The sequence below is a fragment of the Doryrhamphus excisus genome, chromosome 19, assembly GCF_030265055.1.
Source record: "Doryrhamphus excisus isolate RoL2022-K1 chromosome 19, RoL_Dexc_1.0, whole genome shotgun sequence".
NCBI lineage: Eukaryota > Metazoa > Chordata > Actinopteri > Syngnathiformes > Syngnathidae > Doryrhamphus > Doryrhamphus excisus.
The window spans coordinates 13,537,322-13,553,831 of NC_080484.1; the positions used below are offsets into that span (position 1 = coordinate 13,537,322).

Genomic DNA, 16,510 nt, shown 5'->3' on the forward strand with positions numbered 1-16,510 from the left:
TAGTAACTCCATCAAGGCAGTGAAGGTGGCATCTCAAGCAACATAACGCTAGGTTGTTCATAACCGCAGACACATAACGGCCTAATAGAAGTGTTAGTAGTAGAAAACCTGAGATGTGTAACAGTGTATCAATGCATTGTTTCAATGGATGCATGAGCACATCGTGGGCAGCAGGGGGCAGCAATGTACAATATTGACATTTACTATTAAAGTTTAGTAACAAAAAAAACAAAACAATGCAGACTTGCAGATTGTTTTTTTTAGGATGAAAATATAAAAGTCACATGTTCTCTTTATTTGCTGTATATAGATACATGTACAGATGTATGGAGTTTTGGATAAAAGCATACGCACACACACGCACACACACACACGCACACACAAAGCTTATGTACGGAGGAGAGGTTGGAGACATGATGATTGATAACAAAAATAATAAAACTAGACGACTTCTAAATGTTGACGTCTGTGCCACATACCAACTATTTTCTGTCTTCTGTACACGGGAGGCGGAGAGGGGCGGGGGCGGGTGCATTTTGTACAAAATATGACCTCTAAACATTTGTTAATAACAAGGTAAACTAATAAAGTATATGTACAACATTTCATCAGCCGTTTAGTATGAGACGTATACTAAAGGACACTTTTTTATGGAAAGAAAAGAAAAAGCTTATGTCGAAATAGGAGAGCCTCCATAGAAGCAGATATTAAAGCCTTTTGGGAAGGGACAGCATCCAGCAGGGAGGGTGGGGAGGGAAGGGGGTGAATCTAGACAATACTGATGATGAGAGTTGTATTTACAGTTTGCACATTCAGTTGAAAGGGGGCGCTGGTGGGCTGCTTGGGGGGTTTGGGGCAGACACAAAAGGTCTTACAAGTTGTTTTTTTTTTACGTTCAAGTGTATCAGGAAGTGCTTCGTTCGTTCAAGTTTTGGGGGAAGGGGGCAGGGGGGGGCGACCATGTCGCTGATTAAACAAGGTGTGTGCTTATGGAGGACTTTCATCTTACGTCTTGATGCGATGCTACCACTTCAGCAAACATCCCCGTCATTTCTTTTTTTCATTAAAAGGCACTGCGATAAAAGGCGTTTTCTAAGCAAACGTACCTCCGTGTGAAGCAGTCATGTCCCTACCGACGGTTCTATGAGTGAAGGGCGGGGCGGGGCGGGGCAGGGGGTCCTGCTGGAGACCAGTCCCCCATTGGGCATCTCCTGGGACCCTCACATTGGCAGCCTGTACTGGATGCTGAGTAAGCAAACTGAGATGTTCATATGTGAAAAGTGTGTACAGCCTTGACATTTCAGCATCTTTCCGACTGTTTACCTTCTCAAGGGACACAGCTTTTTGCCTTTACGTTGGTTCTAGTATTATCCCTTGACATGGTATAACAGTTGCTGAAATGTGAGAGGTGGACTCACTTTTGTCAGACTCCATAGCTTTACCACCAGTCATCTAAAAGAGTTTTTTCAGGACTTAACCATTAAAATTAACATCTTTTTAAAACAAAACTTGCCTCCATTGATGAGTGGTACATTACACTGGACATGTCCTCTGGGAAAGGGAGGGGCTTATTTTTTTTTTGAGTAGTTTTGGGTTTGTTTTTTTTTGGTAAAAGCACCTGACATCTAGAAAGAGACACAAAGGAACAAAACACCTGAGAGAACTGACCAGAAGGGGGCAGCACCGCACCCTGGAAACTAAAGTCAAAGAGGGCACAGAAGACCGAGGAGGAGAAGGAGGGAGAGGAGGAAGGAGGATGAAAAACAGAACGTGATGACGAGTGAGGACGACCCAGCGGCTCTTTGTCCCGGGCAAGCCGCCATGTTTGGGCGGCCTTGTTGTGTCAGGTGAGGAGAGTAGGGCAGGTGAGGGGTGAGAAAGTTCCGGTGTGTTGTGCTGGGCTGGGTCCAGGTTGGCGGGATGTCTCGTGTTCGGCCGGTTAGTGGCCGTCGTGCGTGGTCAACATCTCCTCGGCTCTCCGGTGCAGCTCCAAGGCCGTGACAGTGGAGATGTCTTTGGGCAGCTCCGATTTCCTCCGCACCAACGGGCGCTCTCGTCGCTGGTCTTTCTGCAGCTTCACACGTGACACAGTGTGTTTTTCCCAAGGCACATGGAAGCGTCCGGAGCCTTTTGTTAAATGTGGATGCGCTTTCATTACGCTGCCGTCACACACTGCTCGCCCTCACCTGCGTGGCCTCCTCCGCTATCCTCTTTTCCAGCTGGCTGACGTCGTCTAGCAGCGGTCCGTCTGTCTCCATGTCCGTGGGACCGCCCGAACCCACAGGGTCGGTGTATATCAGAAACTGAGAGACTTGTGTTACATTAGCTACACCGCTTTTAGCGCATCAACACCATTACTAGACCAACGATGACTGTTGACTCACCTGCGGGTTGGACTTGGCGAGATTCTCAATCTTGAGCCACGCTTCTTCTCGCTCTTTCCATTTGGCTTTTTCTCTGTGGGCAAGACAAAACGTTTTCACGCTCATCAAGTGTGATAGAAATGGTCGTGAAGATTTTGTTTTCACCTCAGACCGAAGCATAGATTATGTTTTGGTTTTTTTTTTAACTATTTATTGTGATTTTTTTTTAGTTTTAATAGCTTTTTGTCATCACAAGCACATGTACTCAGTATGCATGGGGATAATACGTGGTTATCATGGGGCCAATGGGTCCCAATCGGCCCCCAGGGGAAGGAGTGTAGGCATATATGCACCTTGCATTCATACAATTATTCAATCATAACAAATAAAGTTTCATTTAACATTGTAAAAAAAAAATTAAACTGAAAGTAAAACAATTCCCTGAGGAGCCTGAATCTTATTAAGGTGTCTCACCAGCTTCCAATCCAGGATGTTTCAAATAAACTTAGCATACTGCAGCTCTGTGTGTGTGTGTGTGTGTGTGTAATGTCACATGATTCATTTCCAACTGTTTGGGACCAGAAAAAGGCCGCTATAAATGTCAGAGTGTGCCTTAAGAAAAGAAATGGAGTGCCTTACTTGCTTTTCTCCGCCCTGAACTGCTGCGTACAGTCGTCAAACAGTTTCTGGTTCATCTCCATGAAGAGCTTGAGGGCGTTGTAAATCAAGCCATGGATGGTCCTGCAAGGCGTGCACAGCCGTTAGCGCACGTGGGCGTAAAAGCTGCCGTTAATGTCGGCGAGGGGGTTGGGGGGAGGATACTGACTTGTTCCAGTGGGTCTTAGAGTTGCGGTAGAGGGCGGGGAACATGATGGGCAGGATCTTGGCGGCGTTGTCGCTGATCAGGCTCATGATGTACTCGTTGTTCCAGTAGTAGAGCGCTCGCTCGGCCACCTGATGCACACACGCATTGTGAGGGATGCGAGGAAACGCCCCTTGTTCTTGCTTGGTGGGGCCGTGGTACCTGAAAGTGGGGGCTGGACACGCATTTGGCCAGCTGCCTGAAGAGAGGCTCCATGACTTTGACAAACTCAGACGGCTCGATGACGTCCAGGATCTCCTCCAGCTCGTTGAGGAACATCACCTCTTTTGGGCTGTGGGTCTTTGGCCAGTACTTCAACAAAGCCATCACTGTCTGCGCACACACACACACATGGGAGGCAAAAAAATTCCAAGATTACATGGAATTTCATTGATCTAACACCAGTGTTGGTGAGGTTGTGTAACAGGAAAAGTTCACTGTTGCTGTGTTTTGCGTTTAACGCCAGGTGTCGCGTTCCTTTCTATGTTGCTACGTGAAATAAATGCACCCAGGAAGGAAGTTCTGGTTCAGGTAGTTTAGCATATACTGTATGGACCTATCCTGGATTGCTTTCAGCATCGCATCAAAATGGCAGCCGAGTGCCAAGAGTTTCCCCAACACGACCCCCAATACGATGCACTGCATCATCAGTAGGAGGAGTGAGAAGTGGCAGCTTACCGGTTCTGTGAGCGTGCTGTCCTTCTCGAGGAACTGGACCACACAGTAGGCCAGCTAAAGGGGAATTATTTAGTTAGAACACATTAGTCACCCACTGCACATTGGAAGAATACAATGACTAAAAAAGGGGGGTGAGAGAAAATGTGTAATGTAGAGAGAAGCAGAAGTAGAAATGATGCTCATGACACAAAATATTGAAATATATTTAACTGCTTGATTGGTAATAGCCTTTTTGTTTTGAACACTTAGCGACCTTACCTGTGGGTGGTAAACACTCAACGACTTGACTTTGTGCAACGGCAGCAGAACTTTCAATAGGAATATCTTGTGTTCTTCTTTTAAAGGTAACGCAAATCCATTGATTATACTGGAAGTGACAAAAGCATAGTGTTAGAGGAAAATACTACATCATTGCTAAGCATAAAAAAAACACATTCGCTCCTTCTTACCTGCCTAATATTTCCAGTAACTCTGCAATTCCGTTATGATGCTCTGTCTCATAAATGAATCTGCAACAAAGGAAAAAAAAGGAAGACTTGATATATAGAATACTGTTAAAGCATTAAACACACTGCAGTGCACTCACCTATAAAATATGTTATTTATTTGCTTCCTAATGTACGCTCGCAGGCCCAGGAACTTGCCGTAGATGCGATGCAGAGTGGTCTTTAAAAAGTCTCGCTCCCTGGGGTCTTCACTGTCAAACAGTTCTAAGAGCTGAGCGCAGGAGGACACACTTTTAAATACACTTTCAAATAAAAACTTTAAATAGGGGGCACCACTCACCTGCATTACAAACTTCTGGTCAATATACTTTTTGGCTATGTTAGGTTGAAAGTCTGTCGACTCTAAGAAGCGTAGAAAGAATTCATAGACAAGCTGGGAAAGGAAGAACATACAAAAGCACATATCAAAAATCCAGCCTGGTATAATGGATAAGTGGATTTATTGCGAATGAGATGTATTTTTCTGTTGTTTTGCACCTGCAGATGCGGCCACGCGGCCTCCAGGGTGGGCTCATCTTCCTCGGGGTCGAACTCAGCGCCTGTAGGGTTGGAGGACGGCGGCAACGTCCGGAACATGTTGATGGCAAACTGAGGACAAAGACAATCAGAGACAAGAATTGAACATAAATCGAACATGGATGGATGGATGGATAAAAATCACGGCTATGTTTATGTCTTAGGCAATGTTAGCTTCCGTGTAACAGGAAGTGGCTTGCTTCCATTCTGTCAGACACCCAAGTCTACGCTCTGCTGCCTCCCATTCTTGTTGCACTTTGAATGGAAACAATTAGCCAGCTAGCATTAGCCATCAACCTGACGTTTCAAAACAGCTTCACATTCAAAAAGTATTTGTCAGTGCTTGAAATGTGTTCACTCCAAAGCTATTGCTTTTCCAAAGAATGGAATAATGTTGGTTGAAACTGTCCACTGTGGGAGGGGGTGGGTGCAGAAACCACCGTGTCCTTCCAGCCACTATTATACTCCAGTACATCATTTGTAATCATGTGACGTGGAGCAAACTCAACAAATGTGTCGTGAGGCATTCAAGAGCATCCGACTTGGCTGTGAAGCGGTTTCGTCAAACTGTACTTTGATATTGAAAGGCATCGCCGGGGCTTCAAAGCGCCCTTGTGGAAATGAAGGGTGCATTTTCATGGTGATTGGCTGGCTCTGTTGCATTAAACAACAACAACAACATTTGCACCTCCATGGTCAGCTGTGCATCGTGCATCACCCAGGCAGTGCTTTGCTTGACATCAAAGATGTTTTTTTGTGTATAATGGGAACGCCAGTCTGGCGACACAGACACACCCAGGCTCATTTCTAACAAAGCAACACCAACCAAGACCCAGAGAGCAAGTTCTTCTATAGACAGTGGTACTACTCGCTGCATGTATCCACCATACTACCCAGAGAGCATACTGACCATGTGAACCACCTCGGGGTAGATGGGCTCCGTGATGACGTTCCTGTTGTGTGTGATGTACTCCACCATCTCGCTCAGCGCCGCCCGCTTCACCTCCTTCCATTTCAGGTCGCTCAGCGGGTCCGAGACAAAGTCAAAGAGGACGCAGCACTGCCGAAGCTTCTGGATGAAGAGCTTCTCCTGCTCCGCAGGGGGCACATCTGCAACACGGCGAAGGAGAAAGGGGGGCGTGAAGTGGTCACTCATAGAAAGTTCTTGTCAAATGAACACCTTGTGACCCGTGGCAGGGTGAAACCTGAGCGTTATCGTCTTTAAAATGCAGACGTCTTGTATTGGAACTCATAAAGCGGTGCACATCCTGTACATCACACGTCACACACCACAACTCGACTGCCGAGAATTCATCCGGCTGAGCTTGTGACGCAGTCAGACACACAAATTGAAACGTTTTGTTCCAGTATGCTTTCTAAAATGCTTCTGCCTTGGAGACTCTCAGTAATGTGCAGTGATGATGATATCAATAGAAAAATGTGTTGCTTGGAGAATGTAACTAAATACACACGTTCAATTTTCAGTCTATTTTAAAGAAGTGTTGAAATATGGCTGTATGATAGGTCTCTACACACCTTCTTCCCCTCTGGTGTTGACTTCTTCTTCGCTTGTGAATTTAATGTTAGGAAAGGTGCCCTGACACTCCTTATGACAGCGCCCTCATAAATACCGCGTATAAATGCCACGTATGGCCTAGTAAACAGGTGTCAAACCCAAGGCACAGGGGCTGGATTCTGCCCCACAATCATTGTATGTGGCCTGCAAGCAAAAGCTTGAAAAAAATGCTTGTGAAAAAACAGTTTATTTTAGATTGTACTATTCATTTATTTGTTAATATTTGAATATTTGTATGAATTTAATTTAGATTAAACCGTTTTAATTCATTACATTCGTTACATAATTCATTTCCTACCGCTTATCCTCTTACTATACTTATTATTGTCACTATTGTGAAAAAAAGTTTTTTGCTGTCAAATCCAATTCCTAATTATAATTTATGAATACATAATATAATTTAGTTTTTTATTTCTTTTTTTTAACCATACACAATGACATGATATTATAGAATATTACACAAAAGCTTTATGCTGAAAAGTTTGTCGGTAAAACAACATGAAGTCAAAATGCGAATAATTAAATGTGTTGTACGACTTCTAAATGTTTTTTATGTTTTTTTTTATCATACGTTTCCGATGAAAACACAAGCATGATGCATTTCTGTGGCAACTGCTGCAGTAAAACTTTTCTGATGCCAACAGGCAGGCTGGATTCTGCAGCAGCAGCGGGGGCAACATGGTGTCAAGACAATCAATAATTCAGAGTGTCACCGCTTCATCAATTATGCAGCGGCTGAGCAACCATATGAACAAAAAATTAAAAATAAAAATCCTAAAGACGCTTGCGTAGCTCGTGCACACAAAAGCGATGACACGCTCGCATCAATGCGGCCACTGAAGCTGCACGAGGAACACTGTACAGCATTTCTGCTCTCGCCGCCGCCGCCTCCTCCGCCAGGGCCAGCGCTGACTTGTTCCTCAAAGTCAGACATTTGGGCGTCAAGGCAGCCACATTAACAACACACATGCAAATGTCACCATGGCGACCACAGGCGGAGAGGCAGGACTTTGGACGGAGGGGGTTAAAGTCGGTAAAGATGCGTGGTGCAGCTGCTGCTTCGAGTCAATCGTACGCTACACTCAGAGACGCCCGCTGACCTTACAAAAATCAACTGCAGCAGCCACAAGTCTTAACAGGACTTTTTTTTTTCTTTACTCATGTAACACATTTGTCTTTCACCATTTGGCACAAGCACACAGCACTTCCTGTGGAGTAAAGAGGCGCTAGCAATGCTAGTTGAAAACATCGCTTCCTGCTTAGAGGCACATTGTGATGGGCTTATGTCAAATCAGGATTGGATTTGATCTGAAACGGGCATAAAAATATGATGGCAAACATTTGAGGTGTGCCGGCCTCACACATGAACTGATGGAGAGGGACAGTGTATTAAAAATATGCAAGATTACCTGTGTTCTACTCCTAGCAGATTCATGACTCGCAGGTGATACAGAACATAACCACAGAATATCATTGTAAACGGGTCCTGGCTAGTGTATGATATGCTACTTAATGCTACTTTTCGCGACATTGCAGAAAAACAAGACAATGTTGGACCCCACATTTGGATTAGGGCCCCAAGAAACCCCTAGAAACAGCTGGAAATAGCGGGGTAATGCTGGCATCATGGAAATGAGCTATGCAAGGAGATGAGTGCATGATACGCTACTTGCTGAACTGAAATAAGTTAATGAAAAAAAACATTATGAAAAACAACCACTGCATTCATTGTAAATGGGTATTGGCTAGTTGGTTCATTGCATGATGAAAAGGAGACATCGCATCCGTCACCCTGCGAGCGCTTCTACTACTGGAACAACGAGTACATCATGAGCCTGATCAGCGACAACGCCGCCGAGGAGTGCATGAAATGCTGCTTGCTGCAAGTCTTCACTGCACTTCAGAAAAGAAAACGACATTGGACCACAACTGGTGTCCCGCTGTTTCAAAGAAACTGAACTAAAAATAAATTAATAAATAAAATGGATAATTAAAAAAACATCCACTGCATGTCACTCTTAATGGATATTGGCTGCTTTGTTTAACTGTAATCAAACATTGAAAGGAGACATTATATTCATTATATTCTGCAAGTCCTTGCTGCATTGCCGAAAGAGAGGATACCGAACCCCAAACTGCTAGCTAATAAAAAAAAGCATCCTCCACTTCATGCCTATTGGGTATTGAGATATATAATTGTTAACAAAATATGAAAGGAGACAGGGCATGATATGCTGCTTGTTGCTAAGACAACACATTGGAATTTGTAACAATTTAGCAACAGTTTGTATCATGCATATTTTCCCGTTGGCCTTGGGGAGCATTGCTGTGTTGGGCAAAAGAAATCCCAAAGTCCTGTGGTTAATGTTTGCTCTTTTACCAAGTGCTCCCACATCTGATGCAGCCGGCGTGGAGAGGTTGAGCGGCTCCCGTTGCACAGAAAGCACTTGGGTTTCTGTGAGAAATGAAATATTAAGAGGCCAACCACCGAGCGCGGCGCACCTGCGAGCTCCTGCACACGTAACCTTTTCCTTGCACGAGCGAGCACAGGAAACTCATAAATGGGTGATAAGCCTCCCTCGGTTTTGCATGGACTGGAATGTTTTTCCAGGGGGAAAAAATGTGAAATAGCCTGATGGCGAGACAAACACAAGCTTTGACCTCACTTGCTCAGGAGTTGCTCAGGAGATCAGGAGTGCTTGTGGGGGAAGGGAGAATCCAAAGAGCAGTCCCCCCTACTCTCTGCTTCCTAAGCTACGCTGCTCCAATCAAACCCCAAACTTAAAGTAACTTCCAGAAGTCACCTGACAAGTACGCGAGTTGCTACACAACCATGGAGAACACACAAAGATCCCGCAGCGCTACAAGAGGAGGCAACATTTCCTGCTCTCACCTCCAAAATGCATGAGGGCCACAGGCTGGACGGGCCCGTTGGAGCCCACTGCATCCAGAACCATCCCACTGGACGCTCTAGCACATGCCGACATCAGCCAGGGAGAGGACAGGAGAGGAGCCGGCCTCCATTTTAACACTGGGAGCAGAAAATGAAGCTCCCCCCTGCCCGAGGGAAAGCGGCTAGTGCCGTGATGTCAACCTGCCTGATAGGCCGGCTGAGATCACGTGGGGGGGCCGGCCGCCGGAATAAACAAAGAGGAGGGGAGGGCTGGGCTGACAGAGCGTGGGCGGGAAAGGGGAGGGGCTGAAGCATTGATTGGAGGATGTTTTTCTTCCCCGAATGCAAACGTGAAGGCCGCCATCCGTTGTTGAAATGTAAACACAAGCCTGACAAGTCAAGGCATTCACACAACAAAACACGCTCATTTCAAGCTACATGCTAACAAGGAACTCCACCATGGCAGGATCATCACCACTAACTTTACAATACTGTAATACTGCCTATAGCATCACAATACAACAATTATCTACATCTTATAACGCTCAGTATACATAACTGACCAATTGTTACTGTTTTTAGCTCCGTTATGCTTAGTGGGTCCTGATAGTAGCACAAATCATTGGAATCAAACTATGAGGGGGGAGAATGCTCGATATGCTGCTGCGGGCAAACAGTGGTGGCAACACATGACCAATGCATTTTAATACAAGCATTCCTTCATTTTCTACAGCTTATCCTGTTCAGGGTGATCGGCGAGTTGGATCATCAGCTGGATCATCTGAGCGCCGTCACACGTGCACATTTATAGTATCACACCTGAGATCAAAACCTGAGAACCTGAAGTAGTCCAATTTTGTACATGAGTGGGTTCACAAGGTCAGCAAGGCCTATTTCACAATGTAGCTTTCTTTTTTCTCCTCCTCAGACAAAACAAGTCCAGAATCTTGGAGGAAACACATTGATCTCATTGCGAGAAACAGTCGCATGTGGAGTCCAACGACCAAAAGCTAGGCAGATACCCAGCTAGCTAGCCGCCAGTGTCAGCTAGGCAAAACATGTCAACAAAGATGCAAGATGTCCCCCTGTTGTCTATCCCCTCATGCTCCGGTCCGGCCACAAAACATCAAATATAGCCAAATAATACTCCATATAACAAGGAAGGTGTAGCTTCCACTTTTCCCTAGCAGAGCAAATCTGTTTAGCATATGTAAGGGAATTTACATCAATAACCAAATCTGCCCCAATGGCAGGACAGGACAAAAAAAGATGCAAAAACAGTTGGTCAAGAATAGGCTTGATAAGGGCGTGATCAAACACATGGATTAGCATGGATTGGTGTAATCTGTGTCAAGATGCCAAACTCAAACCATTGAGGTCTTACAGAGTAGCGCTGATTCCTGTGACAATCCGGGACAAAGCGTTGGCAACCCTACGTGGCACAGCGCACATGGAGTGGGTTTTTTGTTTATTTACAGAAATCAGACGTTATTGGTCAGTGGCCAATCGATGGGAGCATTCCTAATTCATACTGTGTATAACATGGCACTTCTGCTTTGACAGAATCAGTAAAAGTTCTGGCGTAATCACGGTGACAGGAAAGTGAAAGTGTTGACTTCCCGAGGTGTGTGGAAACTTCTGACTGGCCCGGCAGACTGAATGCTGGCCCTGCAGCAAGTGTTCATTTTTAGAATTTGTGCAATCCCGCAAACAAACGACAACTGTGGCCAAACGTGAACAGAAGTTCCTCAAACGCTCACATTGAAAAGGGCGACACGGTTGTCATCCAAAAGGCTATTTCTGGCAGTGGTGAGTGCGTGCGTGTGACAGATGGCCGTCTGGGAGGCCCCAGCAGGAGCCCAGGTGTATGTGAAAGAAAACAGGAAGGCAGGAAGTCTTCTCGCCGTGAGCGACACAGGATGTGCAAGCCTGCAAGAGGCACTCCACCCAGGCTGCAAGCTTATCGACAGAAAGGATGAAAGCAATATGTATGGAAACACTGCCTGGGATCGATGTTATTGGTGATGGTAGTCAGCATTTTGGAACAATGACAAAACCTCTAACTTTAAAAGGTGGTGTTGCATTCAATTGCATTTTTTGTTGTGGTGGAAAATAGTGTTGTCAGCAAAACACAGTCAAACAGAACAACGCCAAGTTGTTTCACGACGCTGGAAGGTGTATTCAGGGCCGCATGAAAAGGCCTCTGTCTTTTGCACCGTGTTGCACGGTCATGGGGCCGCTTCTGGCCGCTGTAGCGTGACTAAGCTCGCCGGTCGGCAGCAGACAAGACGCGCAGGGATGCAACAACACAGGACATCTGCTGATCTTCACCCACGCCATCATAGTCATGGCCCCTTTGTAACCAGCGCTTAGGGCCTGCTGCAGTCTATTTGCAGAGAGAGAGAGACGCCCCAACGATCTCTTGCAACAAAGGCTTCACTGTCCTTTTTCCAGCCCCTTCAGCATCCTCTGAGAATAGAATTCATCTTTAAACCCTTCATATCTGCGTCACAATACTCCTTATGAACAAAGAGCCCAGCAGACATGCCACAGCCATGACGGACAAGCCATGGCTGAGATTCAGTGTGGAAGTGGTTTCGTTTTTGGCTTCTTTGTCCTTCTTACCGACTGTTTCAAACACTTAAGTTTACAAAAGTAAATTGGAAAAGCTACTAGTTAGCTTGCTACCTTGAGGCGGTCCTCTGATATGTCACTGCTGAGCAATGTGATGTAAACAAAGAATAAAAGTAGTGTAAAAGTGACTATAGGGTGGTTATTTCATGTTTGCAGAGCTCTAAAATGGTAAAAACTATATTTAGAAAGTCATAAACAGGTTTTCTCTGCTATAACTATGGAAATATTCTATCCGGCTGCATTCTGCTTCACAAAAATTCACCGATGGCGGTCAGGCCAGGAACAAATGTACATATTTTTCTCTGGGTTTGTTACTTTCATATTTCTGTATGTAGTTTGGACACCCCCTGCTCTAATACAACACTGAACCAACCCAAAAAAACATCAACAAGTTCGCTCCATTAGGCATTGCTTCCCACCGACCAGCAGGGGGCGACAAACACTTAAAGCCGTGCCCCATGAGCCACGCGTGTTGTGAGAAAAAGGACACACACAGCGACAGGAACAACTGTTGTTGTTCAGCGGGTCAGTTCACACTCTGCGTTGCCAGTAACACCTTTTTTTTTTAAACAATATGAAATCCATGACTGCCTGCTGTTTCAATGTAGCTCTCAAGGCTGAGCCAGTCTGCTGTGCTAGCCAGTAGGAACATCACCATGGGATAATGGGGGAGGGGGGCCTTTATCAGCCATGTTGACGGGGTAATAACGGTGTTATGTCACTGTGTTTATGCACACTGTATGTGCGCTAACTTGGTTGCTGCTTTCCAAACGTCTCCACTCAATGGTCACAACATTAGGTAGATGAAATGGTAGAGGATAATCAAGCTGTTATGTTACATTTAATGAACAATTACGCCGCTGGTGCTTCCTGACGGGTTGCCAGGCGACGGCTGTGACAAAGACGCCCTCGGAGTGGAGTGGCGTCTCGCTACTTTGGTGGCATTTCCAGTACGAGGATGGCCTGCTCTCACGCTGATAAGCGGCGTTTTATTGCATTGCGTTGCATAAAGTCATTGTCAAGTCGGGTGTGCAGGTTTCTATGCACACTTAAATAAAACCTTCAGTGTTCCACAGAATACCGTCGTTATATATAATAGATAAGGTACTTCCTGGTCTCTAACGCCATGGCCTTTAGAAAACTGTTGCAACTCCTTCAAGAATAATGTACCAGGCTGTCTGCCAAACATTTCAATACTATAAAAACGGCAATTGAAGAACAACAAAAGAACATCGGCATCCCACTTAACAGATTGCCTGGTACTTTCGGCAGTTGAGCAAGCTGATGGCCAACCAGAAGGGTGTCAAAATTTTTGGGGCGCTGCCGGTGCTCTAATAATATTACAAACTGCATTTAGAAAGTCAAGCGGGTATGCTCTAACTTTGGAAATATTCCATTTATTTATGCAAAAACATTGATTTAACATGGCCAGGTTTGGAACCAATTAAACGCCCTAAAAGAATGACAAGTGTATACAACCAATGACTGAACTGTTAAAAAAATGAGCTTCTATGGTCGCATCCATTGTCATTTTTTTAAATAAACCATTTGAGTTTATTTGTATGCAAGCAGTTATAATTCTACTCTTTTCCTTAATATGTTCCTCTAAAAACACATAATTATATGTAAATAACACACATCATTCATGACCATTTGACAACAGTTGTTCTAAAGCGTTCTGACCACAACACATTGGGGGCGCCACTCATGTCACTGACAGTACGGCAAAAAAAATGAGGACTGTAGGTTTTAAGAGCATTGTGCATATTAGTGGGTGGGGGGCGGGGGGCAGGAAGAGGAGCGACAGTGTTGCTGATCTGGTCATTGGCGACATTGTGCAACACAAGGGCCGCAGAATTAAAGCTTTATCTGGATTACCACTAAATATAGACACTTGGCATAAATCCAGTGCAAAGTCAATGCCCCCCGCCCCTCCGCCACCCGTGTTTGTTTCCGTGCGCTGCCCAGTGTCACGGGCTGGCTGAGTATTAAAACGAGGGAGGTGTGCATGTGCATCCGTCTAACAAGATTGCCATCTTTCATACGCCACAATTGACATGCATGAGCAACAGGGCAAAAACGGACACCGGCGGAGATTGAAGCAGAATTTAAGGTTGATTGCATCACACTGCACCCGACTGCAAGCAAACAGCATGTCTTTATCCCCTGTCACCCCCCACCCCCTCGCTGCTAACAGGAAAATCCTGGGTTATGTCAAGCTTCCGGGTGATTTTTCTGGGTTGAAATTAAAAAATACAGAATCCCTCCACTGATGGCCAAGACCGGGTCTGAGCTCACCTTTGAACGCGGGCAGCTTCTGCAGCTCCCTGTTGTTGCTCAGGCTGAAGCGAGAGGAGCTCTGCCGCTTGTCCTTCTTGACGGGTGTCTGGGCGCCCGGCAGCTTCCCCTTCAGCAGCTGCGTGGTCGGAGGAATGCTGTTGCCGCTCTTCCTGTTGGAGCCCTGCTGAGGGGGACACATGCCGGGTTATGCCCCGTTGCATCACTGCAATACAACCCCGTCATCCCCGGCGGGTTTTCAACTTGCAACCTGCTGGCGTGTAAATTCAATCATTCATTCGTGATGGTCCAGATGTATTCATGGCACTGCCTGTTGGCTAATATGTTCAACAAACAACGGGTCCCCAGCCATCTAAGAGCACTCACAGGCAAATCAGTCTTGCTTGCAACATTAAAAAAAAGCACAAAACGCAACTGTTTTTTCCCACTCTCCCCCACAGCATCCATACAGATGAGATGCATCATAGCAAATTAGACAACCCACACCACCACAACAGCAAATAACCACCAGCATCTCTAATGAGAGCCTCCTCAAAAACATTGGCATCAAGCAGCTGTGATATAGCTTTTCATTCAATTATTTTACTCGCAATATTGCAGTCACAAATATCAGTGGTCAGCATCCAACAGCTTTATTTACCTCTGCATGCACTTTAAAATGAACTGCTGGGCTGCCAGGCTGCGAGTGGTTAGCGCACAGGCTACACAGCTAGGAGACCCGAGTTCGATTCCACCCTCAGCCATCTCTGTGTGGAGTTTGCATGTTCTCCCCATGCATGCGTGGGTTTTCTCCGGGTACTCCGGTTTCCGCCCACATTCCAAAAACATGCTAGGTTAATTGGCCACTCCAAATTGTCCATAGGTATGAATGTGGGTGGGAATGGTTGTTTGTTTATATGTGCCCTGTGATTGGCTGGCGACCACTTTAGGGTGTACCCCGCCTCTCGCTCAAAGACAGCTGGGATAGGCTTCAGCACCCCCGCGACCCTCGTGAGGATAAGCGGTAGAAAATGAATGAATGCTGGGCTGTCGTACAGCTCTTACGACATTGGTTCTGTTGCTTGTTAATAAATTATAACATGGAGAAATAGAACTGTTTTTCTCCACTCATTACTACAAGGCAGAAACAAACTTGTTATACATGTTTTTTAAAGTTTTAAAAATAAATATAATATCAATATCACTCTCACCCCACACAGATTACTAGGAATAGTTTAGAGGGAAAAACCTGCTAATAAAAGTTCCAAGAAACTTTTGGGGCTGCTTGTGTGTCTTTAGCTTACCTCATGCTGTGAATTTTCTTGTCCTCCTCCACCTCCTCCGCTTTTACCCACTTTGCCAGATTTTGACGAGTCCTGAAAGCAAAACAAAAGCAGCTTTTGAGTGGGGCAAAGCGCAGCAGCACACAAGTTGGCAATCACAAAGCAGCATGCAAGCTTATTATAGCTCCAGAACAACAAGCCAGCTTGACAAGCTAGCTAACGGTACTGACACGAACCCAGATTTCACTTTTAGGCTGAGATTGCGGGGTTTGAAAGCCGACTAAACAACCGCAGATTGCAATGGGGGAGGTATGTGGATTTAAATTTTAATATTTGACGTGTAGATAAGGGAGTTTAGTTTAATTAGGGCGAGGTAGCAAAAAAAAGCTAACATATCTGCAGCATAGCGGCTAGCTGGTGATTGCTAGCTGATGCTACAGTAGTGATGAAGTGTACTGCTAGCTTCATGATATTCTCACGTACGGCTGCATTCGTGCTATCGTGTAATCATGGCGGATGGTTCCCCGCACTCACCTTGTCCTTTTTCGTTTTATTCGGCATTGTATTCGGCAAGTGTCGCCGCCCTTGCTTCCCCTCTCGGATCCTCCACTAGCGAAACCACAGCGACTCACTCAGGGCGAAGCACACCGTGGGAAGAGGCGGGTCCAATCCGTCCTCAACGCCTGATTGGACAGCCTGTGGTCAGGTGACCACAGCGCGTCTAGTGACGTCTGCTTCGTTGCGAAAGTCCAGAGTCCAGAGGGAGACTCCCCCCTGCTGGCCACAAAGCGAAGCCGTGATTTAATATAATCCTTCTGCTATTTTTAATAAAATTTGCGTTTTGAGGAGTTCAAGGGTTACTGCTGAGTATTTCCATGTATTATATTCAGTGGCGAGAGTATTCTTACTACTTATTTCCACT

General features: G+C 45.5%; 1 protein-coding gene across 3 annotated transcripts; it reads right to left on the bottom strand.

The window, feature by feature from the left end:
• Positions 1-1,152: 1,152 nt before the first annotated feature.
• On the bottom strand, positions 1,153-16,278 carry ppp2r5cb (protein phosphatase 2, regulatory subunit B', gamma b). 3 transcript variants are annotated; one of them, XM_058057295.1, is made up of 16 exons: positions 16,123-16,278; positions 15,610-15,681; positions 14,327-14,489; positions 5,836-6,035; positions 4,887-4,997; positions 4,690-4,782; positions 4,490-4,620; positions 4,353-4,412; positions 4,162-4,270; positions 3,904-3,957; positions 3,388-3,558; positions 3,190-3,317; positions 3,003-3,104; positions 2,385-2,457; positions 2,187-2,303; positions 1,153-2,074 (listed from the first exon to the last, which is right to left on the bottom strand). In XM_058057295.1, the coding sequence occupies exons 1-16, from the start codon at positions 16,147-16,149 to the stop codon at positions 1,940-1,942; spliced, it is 1,746 nt and encodes a 581-aa protein (XP_057913278.1). In that variant the 5' UTR covers positions 16,150-16,278; the 3' UTR covers positions 1,153-1,939. The 3 variants fall into 3 exon arrangements, with proteins under 3 accessions (XP_057913278.1, XP_057913277.1, XP_057913279.1); XM_058057294.1 differs by having other exon boundaries at positions 14,327-14,492; XM_058057296.1 differs by lacking the exons at positions 14,327-14,489; positions 15,610-15,681; positions 16,123-16,278 and adding an exon at positions 9,395-9,580.
• Positions 16,279-16,510: the final 232 nt, after the last annotated feature.

Excerpts from the sequence above, each read along its gene's own strand:
- ppp2r5cb (XM_058057294.1), bottom strand. The coding sequence starts at position 16,149 with ATGCCGAATAAAACGAAAAAGGACAAG. Across the intron at positions 14,493-15,609 it reads AAGAAAATTCACAGCATGAG|CAGGGCTCCAACAGGAAGAG; the intron begins GTAAGCTAAAGA and ends TGTCCCCCTCAG. Across the intron at positions 2,458-3,002 it reads TTCAGGGCGGAGAAAAGCAA|AGAAAAAGCCAAATGGAAAG; the intron begins GTAAGGCACTCC and ends TCTTGCCCACAG.